Source organism: Colletes gigas, unplaced genomic scaffold (genome assembly GCF_013123115.1).
Source record: "Colletes gigas isolate AHSC1104 unplaced genomic scaffold, ASM1312311v1 Colletes_gigas_Sc00005, whole genome shotgun sequence".
Lineage (NCBI taxonomy): Eukaryota > Metazoa > Arthropoda > Insecta > Hymenoptera > Colletidae > Colletes > Colletes gigas.
Window position 1 is genome coordinate 4,560,386 of NW_025106634.1, and position 12,733 is coordinate 4,573,118.

Here is a 12,733-nt window from a genome sequence, read left to right on the forward strand (position 1 = left end):
TACCTTTGATTGTCGCGTGTACGTTACGCCTATGCCATTATACCATCCCTATCTAATTGAAATCGTTTAAAAGAACAAGGGGCCCCGGTTAAGTGACATCTGCCCGGCTAATTAGTCCGGGGGAACGCGCGACCGGACGATGGAATACCTTGCCAAAGTCTCCGAGGTAAGAATAATGATGGGGGTCCCTGTAATGGTAGCTGCTACGGTGTTCTTACAGGAACTCGGGAGCCAGAATTTCTCGGAGAAATTGATCAATTTCTTATTTTTTCCCCATCTATGGGAAAAACGTATTTCAGAAATTAATTTCCTTTAATTTAAAATTCAAATTGACGATCCAATCGTGCCAATTCGAGAGACAAACTGTTATTTATAGAGATGAAAATTTGAAGTCGTCTAAATATTTGGGTTACAGTTATTAAAAAGACTGTAAGGTGTCTCGAGGCTGGACGAAATAGCACTTCCGGCGTACTGAGTAAACGTCGGGATGCACCTTTTAAAATAATGGTACGAAATGATAGTAATTATCGCGAGGCGATCGTAACAATTATTTCGTTAGCCCTTTTCTCTCCCTCGCGGGACGTTAACGCGTTCGCTACGAGCGTTCTCTCCCGGAATAACGAACACGCAAGAAATTAGCCGCAATAAAGATATCCCTCCTTGTATTTACACTTGAACTTGCGCGCAAACCGCTTGTACTACACGACGACCGTAATTACTTTTTAAATTCATGCGACAGTAAAAGGATCTTCCGACGCGCCGCGCTAGACTGAAACGTTCCTGCGAACGAATAACAACGGAGGGGGCCCCGACGCGGAAATTAAACCGTTCTGTTTATCTAATAATGCTTTATTCCGCGTATAAACTGCGAGACGTAACCGTAAAACGGAGGAAGCTACGGGAACGTGCTCGTTCGAGACTGAAAAATTACGGCGGCAGTAATTTCTTGGCGAACATTTTCTTAAAATAAGAATATTTATACGTTTACTCGGTTCTGGCACGTGGAACTTTCAACCATGCTTTTTAAAATAGAATCTTAAATTATTGTCGACTTTCGATATCGTTTGTTTTCCAAACTCTGGAAATTAATATTAATGTTTTATTATTATATAAGATATTCTGATTCCCTCCTCTTCTAACGAAATCGTGCGTATTTGTTTACGCGGGGTTTTTAAAATGGAACGAACACAACGCCATCTGCGAAGGCGGGAAATTCGATTCGAAGGAAGAACGTTTTAGTTATGTCTTAGTTATTATACTAAATATTCCAAATCTCTCCTGTTTCACGATAAATATATACGATTTTCGACCACGTGTGGGAGACCTATGAAATCGTGCGTATTTGTTTACGCGGTGCGAACGAGACGCCATCTGCGAAGGCGGGAAATTCGAATCGATGGAAGAACGTCGAATCGACGGATCGTTTTTCCGCGTTCGCGGACGGCGGTTAGCATCGACGTTTCTCACAAAGCCCCCGGGAGTCGTCATCGTCGACGACGGTGCATCGTGGGAGTGATTGCGGAAACGTCTGCCGGCGGTGCCGCCGCGTTACGTGCGTGCATAATGCATATCGCGTGACTCCGTCACGGATCCGGACAGTTACAACGTGTACACGCGTAACAATATCGCGTATCGGGGGGAATCTCTCCTCCCGACGTCTGGCATTTTAATCGAAGCCGCGAGGGAGAAATGGATTGCCGGCGGAACGTATATCTCGCGGCCGGGGCAGCGTAACGAGCCGCATTATAATATAGAGGCTAGCTCGCTTTCGCCATAACCGCCTCGATCCCATGCTTTTTCCCGCCCGCCGTCTACCAAACTTTCCGCCGAGAAACGTTCGAACGTTTGCTCCGCTTACCGCCACTTTCGTTTCGACCAATAGCGTCGACACTAGAGTGGAGGAGGCTCGGGGGACCAATCAGACCTGCGTACCTCTCGCTGGTCAACTTCTCGCGGACGCACAGTAGAATCGCGTAATTTCGTTCGACGTTCTATGGCTTCTCGAAGACTCTAATGCAATTATTCTGTGCATTTAGGCGATAAGTGGATTATTGGGGCCCTCTGCAAGTTTGGAAAGTTGATTTCCATTTACCAGTTTGATAAAAATAGAAGTTAAGATCGAATTCCATTAACGTAACGATACGGGTATTGGTTATAACTGGAATAAAAATTAAATTTGAACGTAAACTTATTTAATCCAGCAACGCGATAGTTTTTCGCGAGTCATTCGCAGGAAGAGCGTCGGATCCCGATCGGCGCCGGATAGCGTTTCCGAGCGTTTCGCCGTTGCACAGTTATTCCATCTCGAATGCGAGCGATCCGCGATTGCGGCATTAATTTATATACTGTTCGGCGCAGAAACGAAGCTTATAATTATATCGTGAACGTTTATCAATGCTTGGGTATCAGGGCATTAGTCGTCTCGCGTGTTAGGCAGCTTTAATTAAGTATCTCGTTAAAGCCCCTCGTGGACGTTAGACCTCCCAAGGTCGTGTGATTTCGCGGGGAAAACGCTCGCGGATTCGATCCCGATTCGGTGGGAGGGGGGAAGAGGTTTCGTCGATCAATCGAAAATTGAGCGAAACGCGATCCGTCCGGGGGCCGCGTGGCGAGCGGAAAAACTTCTCCGAGGCGGGCACGCCCGCTGTTTTACGAGCTGCGGGTTCAGCACGTCGGCCAATTACACCTTCCACGGTTAGGTGGTTCCTCCGTCTTAACGGGCAGTTAGTGCCGACATAAATGTCCCTGCTGCACGCTTTTAATTGCCCGCTTATAGCGCCGCTCGCGATATATCGAGGCGACGCCGACGAAGAAAAGAAAAAATAAATAAAAAACGAGGAAAAGAAAAATAAAAAAAAGAGGCAAGGTCACGAGCGTGTGTGTAAGCTCGCGCGCCGTGTGGTGGACGAAGTAAACGCTTAAACGCGAACGAGGCCGATGATTCTTGTTTCACAAATTGCCCGGGTTCGTGTTATGCGAAAACGCCGTGGTCGAGATTACCCCCGATGATATCTGTATGCACGCGTCAATTATCCGGGCGACGTGAGATTCGACGGTTCGGCAAAAATTGCGAACCTGAAAGTGGTACAGTGGGTCGAATCGATGTCGCTGTCGAAAGTCACCGCCTACCGCTTAATAAGTCACGTTCAAATATATGGGACTCGGAAAATCATGCGCCTGTTCCGTGAGAGTTGCCCGTGTTCTCTGTTTTTTATCCCGTTTTGTTTGAAACCGAAATATGAACGATCGTTTGTCACAGTATTAAATAGTTCGTTTAACGCAACGAGCTGTTGTTTTTAATTAAACCGGGGGATTAATCTTTGAACCCTTAAGGGCACTCTCAATCTCAAGTGAATTATTTTGCTTAATGTTGATTGTTACCAAATTGGTAAATGGCAATCAACGACATATATTAAATAATTGTTAGTTTAAGCTTGCAAAGAGCCGTAGCGGCCCCAATAATCCACTTATGGGTTAAATAGAAGATGATAGCAAACTGGAGGATAGAGGCTGAGAATCGTCGGTTTGAAGTGACCAATAAAAAATGGCGAATCGAGGGTAAAAATCGCGAACGAATTTTCGTCCCGTTTGCCGGGTAAACCGGTTTGGCGGATAGCGATCCCCTGGTTCGGAGCTGGTCGCGCGTTTCGTGGCAGCCGTAGCTCGTGGATCTCGAATAAGGAAAGTTAACTAAGACGTACGCCCCGGGCTCATTAACATCCACCCGGACACGCGTTCGCGCCGTGCCCCGCGAATCCGTTTCCGGGGGCCTGTGGGAGCCGCCTCCAATATATTTTAATTAACGATTACGCCGTAAATATCGTTTATCGGCGTCGTAAGTCACTCCGCCGGGGTTTTTTTCGGGGCCAGGAACGCAGCGCGTGGGTGTGACACGACGCGCGCAACGGGCCCCGTCGAGGCTCAGGTGGCCCGTCGCGGCCCGATAACTCCTCGCCCGAAATAGGAATACTCGAGATTCGGTTATTAATTTCGTTCGGGGGCCCGCGACGGGGCGCAACGACCCCCTCGTGCGTGTCAGCCGGGGTTGGGACCCGGTCGTGGCTCGCCCTTGGGACTCTCCCTTGAGACAATGGCCGCCCGCGGCGTACGATGTCTCCGACGACGTCTCCGGGACCCCCGCGGGGGCCAGGCGGCCACGCATGCCCGCCGTTTTACTACTATAGAGACGTCAGATATCCGTCCCGTCATTTCGTATTCGTGGCCTCGCTTCTCCGGGGCCCGAGGGCCCCCCCTTTGTGCGCGCCGCGACTCGAGTTTTCATCTCCGATGCCGTGAAACGCGACCCGATACCGATCGCGGGATTTTTATCTGGCCAGGGGGACCGTCTCAGGTGTGTTTCCAGAAAACACGACAAGAATTTTTTCTCACGTCCAAGAATTTATTTTTAAGTAACTTGTTCTCTGGGCTAAGTGTGCCCTATTGGGGACTTTCGATCGTTGGAAGGATAGGAAGATATTACCATTTCTAGTAAGCAACGAAGGGGATAGATGCATTTCCATATAGTCTAATAACCTTTAGAAGTCGATAATCTCTCTGTCGAGTAGTGTATAGGTGGTCGCTCGAACGCAGCCCTCTAGTGGCGAGCACCAAGAATCTAAATTTCTTCCGTTTCAAGATCCTGAATTCATATTTCGAAGCTACTCAACTCCTACCCCGTATAATTCAATATTAACGCGTTTACTGTCCGGTCTCTCAATGGAGCATCCAATGGCGTACTGATACGATCCATATACGGATCATACAGAGTGAACATGTTAAGGACATATTATTTCGCGAAGAAAGAAACGTCTGTCGAGAGGATCGGGACTGGTGTCGTCGATTAGAAATTAATCGCGAGGATCGCGACGGACGTAATTTCGGGGGTCGCGTGGTTCGCGTCGATCGCGGTCAATTATACAATCGGTAGCGATGATCGCGGGTAAGGAGGGAACTCTAGCGATATAAATCTGCCGCTTAATTGAGACCTAACCGCGGGCCTCGATCCCGCGATTATACCGTCGTCCTGCATGAGAAGACACGCGCGCTCGGTTTTACCCGATCTCGTACGACACAACGGGCGAGCGGGACCGAGCGAGGCGCATCGCGAACCAGCACGAAAAAGGAACTCGGCCGGATTTATCGTGATGCATCGGGATACTGACAAGAACAGCTGTGCGCTCGTCGTCGGCGTTCTCGCGCAGCGGGAACGGATCCGCCGCGGGAAACAAACGTACGATAACGATCCCTGTGTTTTGCGCGGCGTATGATGTTATTGTCGCGATGGATCGCGATTTTCACCGGAGAACGCGATGCATCCTGATTTATCGCGACCGTACGAGCCGCTCGACCGAGACGGAACGGTCCTCTTGCACGCGCGACCCGAACGGGACGCGATTAACTAACCCCCGTTCCAACAACGATCAATAAGTGCACTACAGGAGCAACGATTTGACAAAAATGATTTTTAAAGAAACAATTCACTCTCAATTTAGTCCCAGTTACAAAATGGTAGGGGAATTCTATCGAAACGGAGGACAAAAAATTGTACGCTGCTTCCCGTATTCGCCACCAGAGGGCTATGCTCTTGACATTCTCGCAAGCGCTCGACCGACCCCTACGATGCTATATAAACACTATAAAGAGGCTTTTGAACCTAACCATGGAATCTAACAAGAAAAAACACTAATTCAACATTCTAAATGCAGATTATAAGCCGAAACCCCAAGTAACTGCACACATGACCCCGTAGAGAAACACAAAAAAATTTCCCAATATTCAGACGTCTAAGACGGGGCCTGATGAAGTCTACTAGCAGGTCTCGATTTCCTGCAACCAGCGAAGTAGCGCCACAGATGTGCAATTAATAATTTCAGGACGAATTCGCGCGAAGGGGGGACAAGTAGTTTCTCGTTTTCGCGATTTCAGGGATCGCGTGCGCGTTTTTCTCGCGACCGAGTTGCAGGAAGGAGTTTCAGCGATAAATTGCAACCGAGGGGGGACGTCGAACGGGCCCCCTCGCCCCGAGGATCGGTTATTACCAAGTAATTAGCCCGGTCGTTCGGCGCCATTTTCCTGCATCGTGGCTAGTTACGCGCGACCCGAGGATTCAATAAGTAGTCGTCTTCACGCGATGCCATCGGGGAGGGCATACGTTTGACCGTTCGGACGACGATTATCGGATTCGTGCGAGTAAACGTTCGCCCCCTTCCCTTTCTGGCGGCGAGCAACAACAAAGTGATCTTTCGCTCGACAGCCTCTCGTCTTCGAGGCACGCTCTTTTGCATACCTGAACCGTGTACGCCTGGAAAGCGACGCTTTCGATGGCGCGTCTCGTACGCGACCCCGTTCGAGAAACGTGCAATTACGATCGTAGAAACTCGAATCATACTTACGCCCTGGATTCCGTTCCCCGTGGACGACGTTGGACGATGCGTGAGTTCCGAATGATCGGTCCGGTGGATATGAAACAGAAAGCAATCGCATTGAGAACGTTCGATGATGGATGAATTTTAACCCTTTGCACTCGTATCTATATTTGAGAAGGCATATGCGATCAAAATGAAAACATTTTTATGGGAGCGTATTTGCAATTTAATTTAATCTGCATCTCACTCCCTAAATTTTGATTTTTCAAAATATTTAAAAAATAAATAAAATTAACTTCTACAATAATGCTGTACTACATCAAATATGAGGCTTCAGTAGATTTTTTATTACTAGCCTTTATGAAAGTATGAAATCGCAATCTTGTATTATGATTGTATTTTTTAGTTTTCTTTGACGATTTCTTTTATAAACAAAACATTGTAACAAGGGTCCCTAGTATGAAATACTAATGTAGACATGTGTATAATAATAAAATGTAAGAGTGCAAAGGGTTTGAACGTTGCACTTGTTGTTTACAATTTGCATAAAAACGAAGTCTTTTTGATTCCTGCACACGACCAATCGAACGAACGTTCGCGGTGCAGCCCGGCAATGAGCGAAACGCGATACGCGCGAGACTTTTTTCAGGCTCGGAATCGGGCCCACCGGGCCCACGCGACGGGAATGAAACCCGTTCGCGCTAAGGCTGAATTCACACTATCGTCGACTGTTCACAGAAACGTTCTTTTCTACATCGAATCAATTAAACCGGATCGAACGTTCTCGCGTGTCTTTCTTATCGAAACTATCAGTTTTCCAAAGGACGTTAAATAATTATAGTCTGAAAGGAACGCGAGAAAGAGCCTCGCGGACAGTGTGAATCGAGCCTAACCGCCGTCGCGACTCAGATTCTTCTTCTCCGGTCCGCAGCCACTACTTTGCAACATTTCGTGATACGTAATAACCCATACTCACGGACGTCGGATCCTGAGGAGGCGACGGCCAGGGCAGCGCATGAAACAGAAAATACCGGGATACCAGTTAAACGCGTTGCTGGGAGAAGAATTCTCGGGGCAGCTACGCGGAACGTTTAATTTTCAATTTCGCGGGCCGTCGATCGGCTTATTTTCGCTCTTATTATCGTACGCGGGACGCGACTGATTAGGATTCGCTCCAGTTCGTAGGCAGGTGAGTACACGGAAGATACGAGGGGGGAGGGGGAGGGTAAGGGCTAGGAACATTATGCAGGAATAATGATTGGATTGTAATCGTCGACGGGGACGGAGAGCTCGCCCGCTTTTGCCCCCGTGCTACGTGCATAATGACCCCGGCCGGTTTCAAAGTATAAAGACGTTCAGTCCGTCGACAATTTGTTATGCATACCTCGCTTGGACGAAAATTGCGTTTAATTCGCCGGTACTTACGCGTCCTCCGACCGCCTGGCCCCCTGGTACCGGGTGAGGGGCGGCTGCATAAATGTAGATGTTCCATTTAAAAAGCCATTTTCGCGTGTTTAGCATAATACGTAATCGCGCGAATCGGTCGGTCCTCGAATTATTCGCGGATCGTCGCCGCAGAGGGCGGCCGTACCGCGTCGTCGAGTCGTTAACCGTCCAACGATCGCCTCCGCCCGGTGCAAAAAGCCCTGTTCGGGATCGATTCCGTCGCGTTCTCGGAACAATTTGTACCCCTCGTCGAAACGAAAGAAAAAAATAATCCCTCCCCGAGAAATTATTAAACCACGATGTCGCTCGACGATGGGAGACCCGTGTTCGTGACGACTCCTTGGGCCTCCTCTTCGTCGACAGCCTTAACGCGTTGATTGCCATACCGAACCCCTCGAATTGTCCATCACGAGGAAACTTTGTTTTTAGACGCTTGGAAACTACTTATTCTCACAACCTCGTTAAAACCCCGGTGTCTTGTTTAGTTTCTTTAACGTACGGTCTTAGGGAACCAATTTTGCTGGCACTTGGGGTTCATTTTACGAATCGTTGCCGTAGATGCTGCGCCTAAACATTGTTTGCAAGTACTATAGACATCTTGTTTCTTTAGATACTTAGGAACGATCGTGTCAACTCTCGACCACTGTAAATATTCAGTTGATCTATTCATTTTGTTGGCAGCTGGAGTTCATTTTACGAATCATTACCTCAGATGCTGCGCCCACACACTGTAGATATCTTGTTCCCTTTACATACTTATGAACGATCGTGCCAATCGTCGACCACTGTAAATATTCAGGTGATCTATTAATTTTGTTGGCACCTGGTGTTCATTTTACGAATCATTACCGCAGATGCTGCGCCCAAACATTGTTTGCAAACACTATAGACATCTTGTTCCCTTTACATACTTAAATTTATTTAATTTGTAGATAATTGAACAAGAGTACTACAAGTATAACGAGATCTATAATGGACGATTTTCCCCAATCGTCAGAACGCGTTAATAAAGTTCGAACTCCAAATATCACGGAAGTACAATTATTAGTAACTGTATTCGTATATCGAGTACCTTTATACGAATTGTTTCTAAAGCCTCAAAATGGCCAAGCGATCGTCGGTTTTCCGAGGGGGAGGGTGAATGAATTGACCGCCTCGGGCGACTCCTGTTCCGTTTAAATATTCCGTCGCGCGGAAACCGGAGATTTCCCGTTCCGTGGCGCGTTTTCAATCAGTCCGCGGGTAAACAGCCATTCCGTTTCGCGCGTAACTCGCGCTGGCTCCAATCCCTTTTGCTCCTGGCCGGACAGTTTTACCGCCTTTCGACAATTCCGCTTGCCAGGCCGGGCGATGTACGCGCGCCCGGGGAAAAAATCGCTGTTCGAGCGAACACGAGATCCTCGCCGCGAGCTGAGAGCCGCGAATTTTATTGCCGACCCGGTACACCACCCACCCGGGCCAGTTATTTTGTTGTTCTTCCTATTTTTTTTTTTAGCGTTGCGCTTTTTTCGAATGTTTGTCCGTTATTACTTTGTTCACTGAAAATTGAATTTCATTTCAAGATTTCGATCATCGTTTCAGTTGTCTTCAGCTTGAAAAATATAAAAATTGCGCGACATGGACAAAATGGAAACTTCGATCCCACATGAAGGATGATATTGCCTTTGATTTAATAAAATTGATATTTGCATTATTTATCAAACGATAAATTTAAGCTTCCATTTAGTCTTGCGCTTCAAGTTCTCTTAGTCCTATCATTCTTCGCACCCGGAGGGTTCGTCCGGTAAACAAATAAACGATCGTGGATCGTTCTCCCGCGGCGGCGGTTTCGCAAAAATTCTCTTCAAGCGTTCGCGAGCTGGCCGGGCAGGACGTCAGTCAAAACGCTCGGAGAGAGGAAAGAAAGGGGCGCGTAAATGCCAGCCGGATGCTGGAGATTGCCGGCAACGAGCGTTTGCACGACTTTATAAAGACCGAGAAGGCCGCGCAAAAGGGTAGAGCAAAAAAAGAAAGTCGGAGGCGGACGGAGGAGCTCGCCGCAAGATCGACCTGGCTCCCAGCGGAATTTTAACTTTTAATAATAAAGCGAGGGAGTCCCGAGTTGTTGCGTTACGATACGGGGGGAGTTGGGGGTGGCAGGAGGGGTGGGGGGGATCGGAGGGCGAATTAAAGGCGGCAGGAGGCCTCGGGTTGTCCTCGTTCATCCTGGCCGGGGCAAACCGCAGCACAGGCACCGCCGCCACCGCGTAATTGCCCGACTCTCACTTGCCCCGGTCGTTCGATTGATTATTATTTTTGCGTGGCCTGACCCCCGTGACCCCACCCGTGACTCGATCGACGCGTCGACCGACGAGGGAACCTCGAGGGACTTCCCCAACGCGCGCCAAATATTCACGAATCGCTAATTGGGGACGCGCGACCGTGCACGCGATTTCGCGATCGACGCTGCTCCTCGCGTGTTTGCAGGATACTGCTTTGAATTTTTCGAGTTTCAAAATCTACAATAACGAAATTGCGTGCGAGAGACTTCGTTTTGGAACGTCAGGACACGTTGAAACACGAACTATGTTCGAAGGATACCGAATAAAAATTTACTTCTGGCAATATTCCCTCGTTGTATGAACCAAAGCGCGGTCCGTTTGTTGGAAGGTTTCTGTTGCAATCGTTTTATATCGATGTTGCGGGGAGTTTCGAGCGGAACCGATCGATTATCAGCCACGAAACGATTGCCAGAGAGAATTTCCTAAACTCCGAACCTTAACGAATCTCTCACGCGCGTTATATAGTTGGACATAAGGGTACTGATTCGGTCGGTCGGTGGCTGGGTTATTATCTTTATACACCTCGACCCAGCTGACCTTAATGCACACCGATCGCTGCCTATGGCTGCCGCTCCTTGAATCATGTTATTAAACCGCTCGATCTCATGGACAGAGAACGCGACCTGGGTAACAGAGAAATCTGGCGGGAACGAGTGAGCTTCCCCTCGGAAGATGTTCCAGCCCCTTTCTAGAATTCAAATTTTTATCTAACCATGCAGAATTTGTTTATTTATTATTTATTTCACGGGCAATGGACCCACTCATTTACATGTAGGTAATTGTACATAGTGCTTACGATAGAAGATTACGAGAGATACACTAATTTGATGTATAATCAGATCTTTAGATATGCACATCGAGATGCACAAATAATAATAATAGAATACCGTTTGTACAGCATATTAAATTTTGATCCACAGCCTGTATCTAAGATTAAATCTGACACAAAGTTTTCACCGAAAGTGGAGCTAAATACAGGGTGGTATACGAAATTGTTTCGTGTCGTAACTCCGTTATTAATGCATTTACGAAAAAGTTCCAAAGGAGAAACACGAGTGGCTCGAAGAGCACTACATCTGTAGGATCTTAGATTTTGTTCAAATTCAACAGCGCACGTGCAATTAACGAAAAATGCTTTCCAAAAGTCGTCGCGAATAAATCGAGGAGAAACATCGCTTCGCGGATCGAGATAAGGGGGTGGAAAGAGTCCCGGGACGCGAGGCTCGTGAATAAGCTGATAAGACGAAAGCTCCCGGAAGTGGCAATAATCGAGCAAGCGGCCACGAACGGCACACGCCTTCTCTTTTTATCCGGGGGGGCCAGAACAAGAGGGTAATTCGATTCACGAGGGAGGACTCGGAGTAACGAGCAGGAAAACCTGGGTAGCGTCGCGAGGAGAAACACGGCCGGGTCGTATAAATAAAAACTGAACAGGACGAGAGTGGTCGCGCGGAATTCCAGTCCCCTGGAGAACTTACTCTCCGGAGCCGGATGATAATTGCGTTTTCGACGCCCGTTAGAACCGCGGAAATTTCTCCCGAGACCCTCGTTGAGAGAACGGAACAATTTTCAGCTGCTTCGGCAAACATTAAACCAAAGGAAAATATGATAGTTTCGGTTGTCTGGATTATTAAAAATAAGGTGCACAGGTGTTTGTCAAAGATTCTGTTTCAAAACTTCAAAAAGTACTAAACAACTTCTCTACACAGCGACAATCAAATTGGGAAACAAAATCGAATTTTTAAGAAAAATCGACAGGTGGTAGGTGCCTAAATTTTTGGGCGAAAAAAAAAATTTCAAATCGATCTGGAAAAATTATTTACGATTCCGGGGGGCAATTACAATCATTTTTGGTTAATAGACATAACCCCGAAATCCTACTCAGTTTCGAGAAAAAAATTTGAGTAGGTGACCAAATTTTTCGACTGAAATGAAAAGTTTCAAATCGTTCTAAAAAAATTATTTTTAGTTGTGGAGGTCAATTACAATCATTTTCTGTTATTATACATACCCCCGAAATCCTACCCACTTTTGAGAAAAAAATTCGAGTAGGTGCCTAAATTTTTCGACGAAAATGAAAAGTTTCAAATCGTTCTAAAAAAATTATTTTTAGCTGTGGGGGTCAATTACAATCATTTTCTGTCATTATACATACCCCCGAAATCCTACCCAATTTTGAGAAAAAAATTCGAGTAGATGTCTAAATTTTTCGACTGAAATGAAAAGTTTCAAATCGTTCTGAAAAAATTATTTTTAGCTATGGGGGTCAATTACAATCATTTTCTGTCATTACAGATACCCCCGAATTCCAATCCACTTTTGAGAAAAAAATTCGAGTTGGTGCCCTAATTTTTTGATGAAAATGAAACGTTTCAAATCGTTCTGAAAAAATTATTTTTAGTTGTGGGGGCTAATTACAATCATTTACTGTCATTATACATACCCCCGAAATCCTACTCAATTTTGTGAAAAAATTCGAGTAAGTGTCTGAATTTTTGGACGAAAATGAAAAGTTTCAAATCGTTCTAAAAAAATTATTTTTAGCTGTGGGGGTCAATTATAATCATTTTTGGTGAATAGACATGTCCACGAATTCCTACG

The 12,733-nt window shown here is 46.7% G+C and overlaps 1 protein-coding gene across 8 annotated transcripts in view; it reads right to left on the reverse strand.

Annotated features, from left to right (window-relative positions):
* The window catches only part of LOC122395425 (ankyrin repeat domain-containing protein SOWAHB), a 138,098-nt gene that overhangs the window by 44,775 nt on the left and 80,590 nt on the right, over positions 1 to 12,733 (reverse strand). For 4 of the 8 annotated variants that reach the window (XR_006258976.1, XM_043392990.1, XM_043392988.1 and 1 more), the window contains 2 exons: positions 7,342 to 7,353; positions 4,587 to 4,592 (listed from right to left, as the gene is read on the reverse strand). Coding sequence is in view for 5 of the 8 variants with exons in the window: in XM_043392990.1 (XP_043248925.1) it covers positions 4,587 to 4,592; positions 7,342 to 7,353 (18 nt within the window). In the remaining 3 variants the exon portion in view is untranslated. Of the gene's footprint in view, positions 1 to 4,586; positions 4,593 to 6,286; positions 6,396 to 7,341; positions 7,354 to 12,733 lie in introns of all 8 variants that reach the window. The other 4 variants (XR_006258974.1, XR_006258975.1, XM_043392992.1 and 1 more) reach the window with 1 other exon arrangement.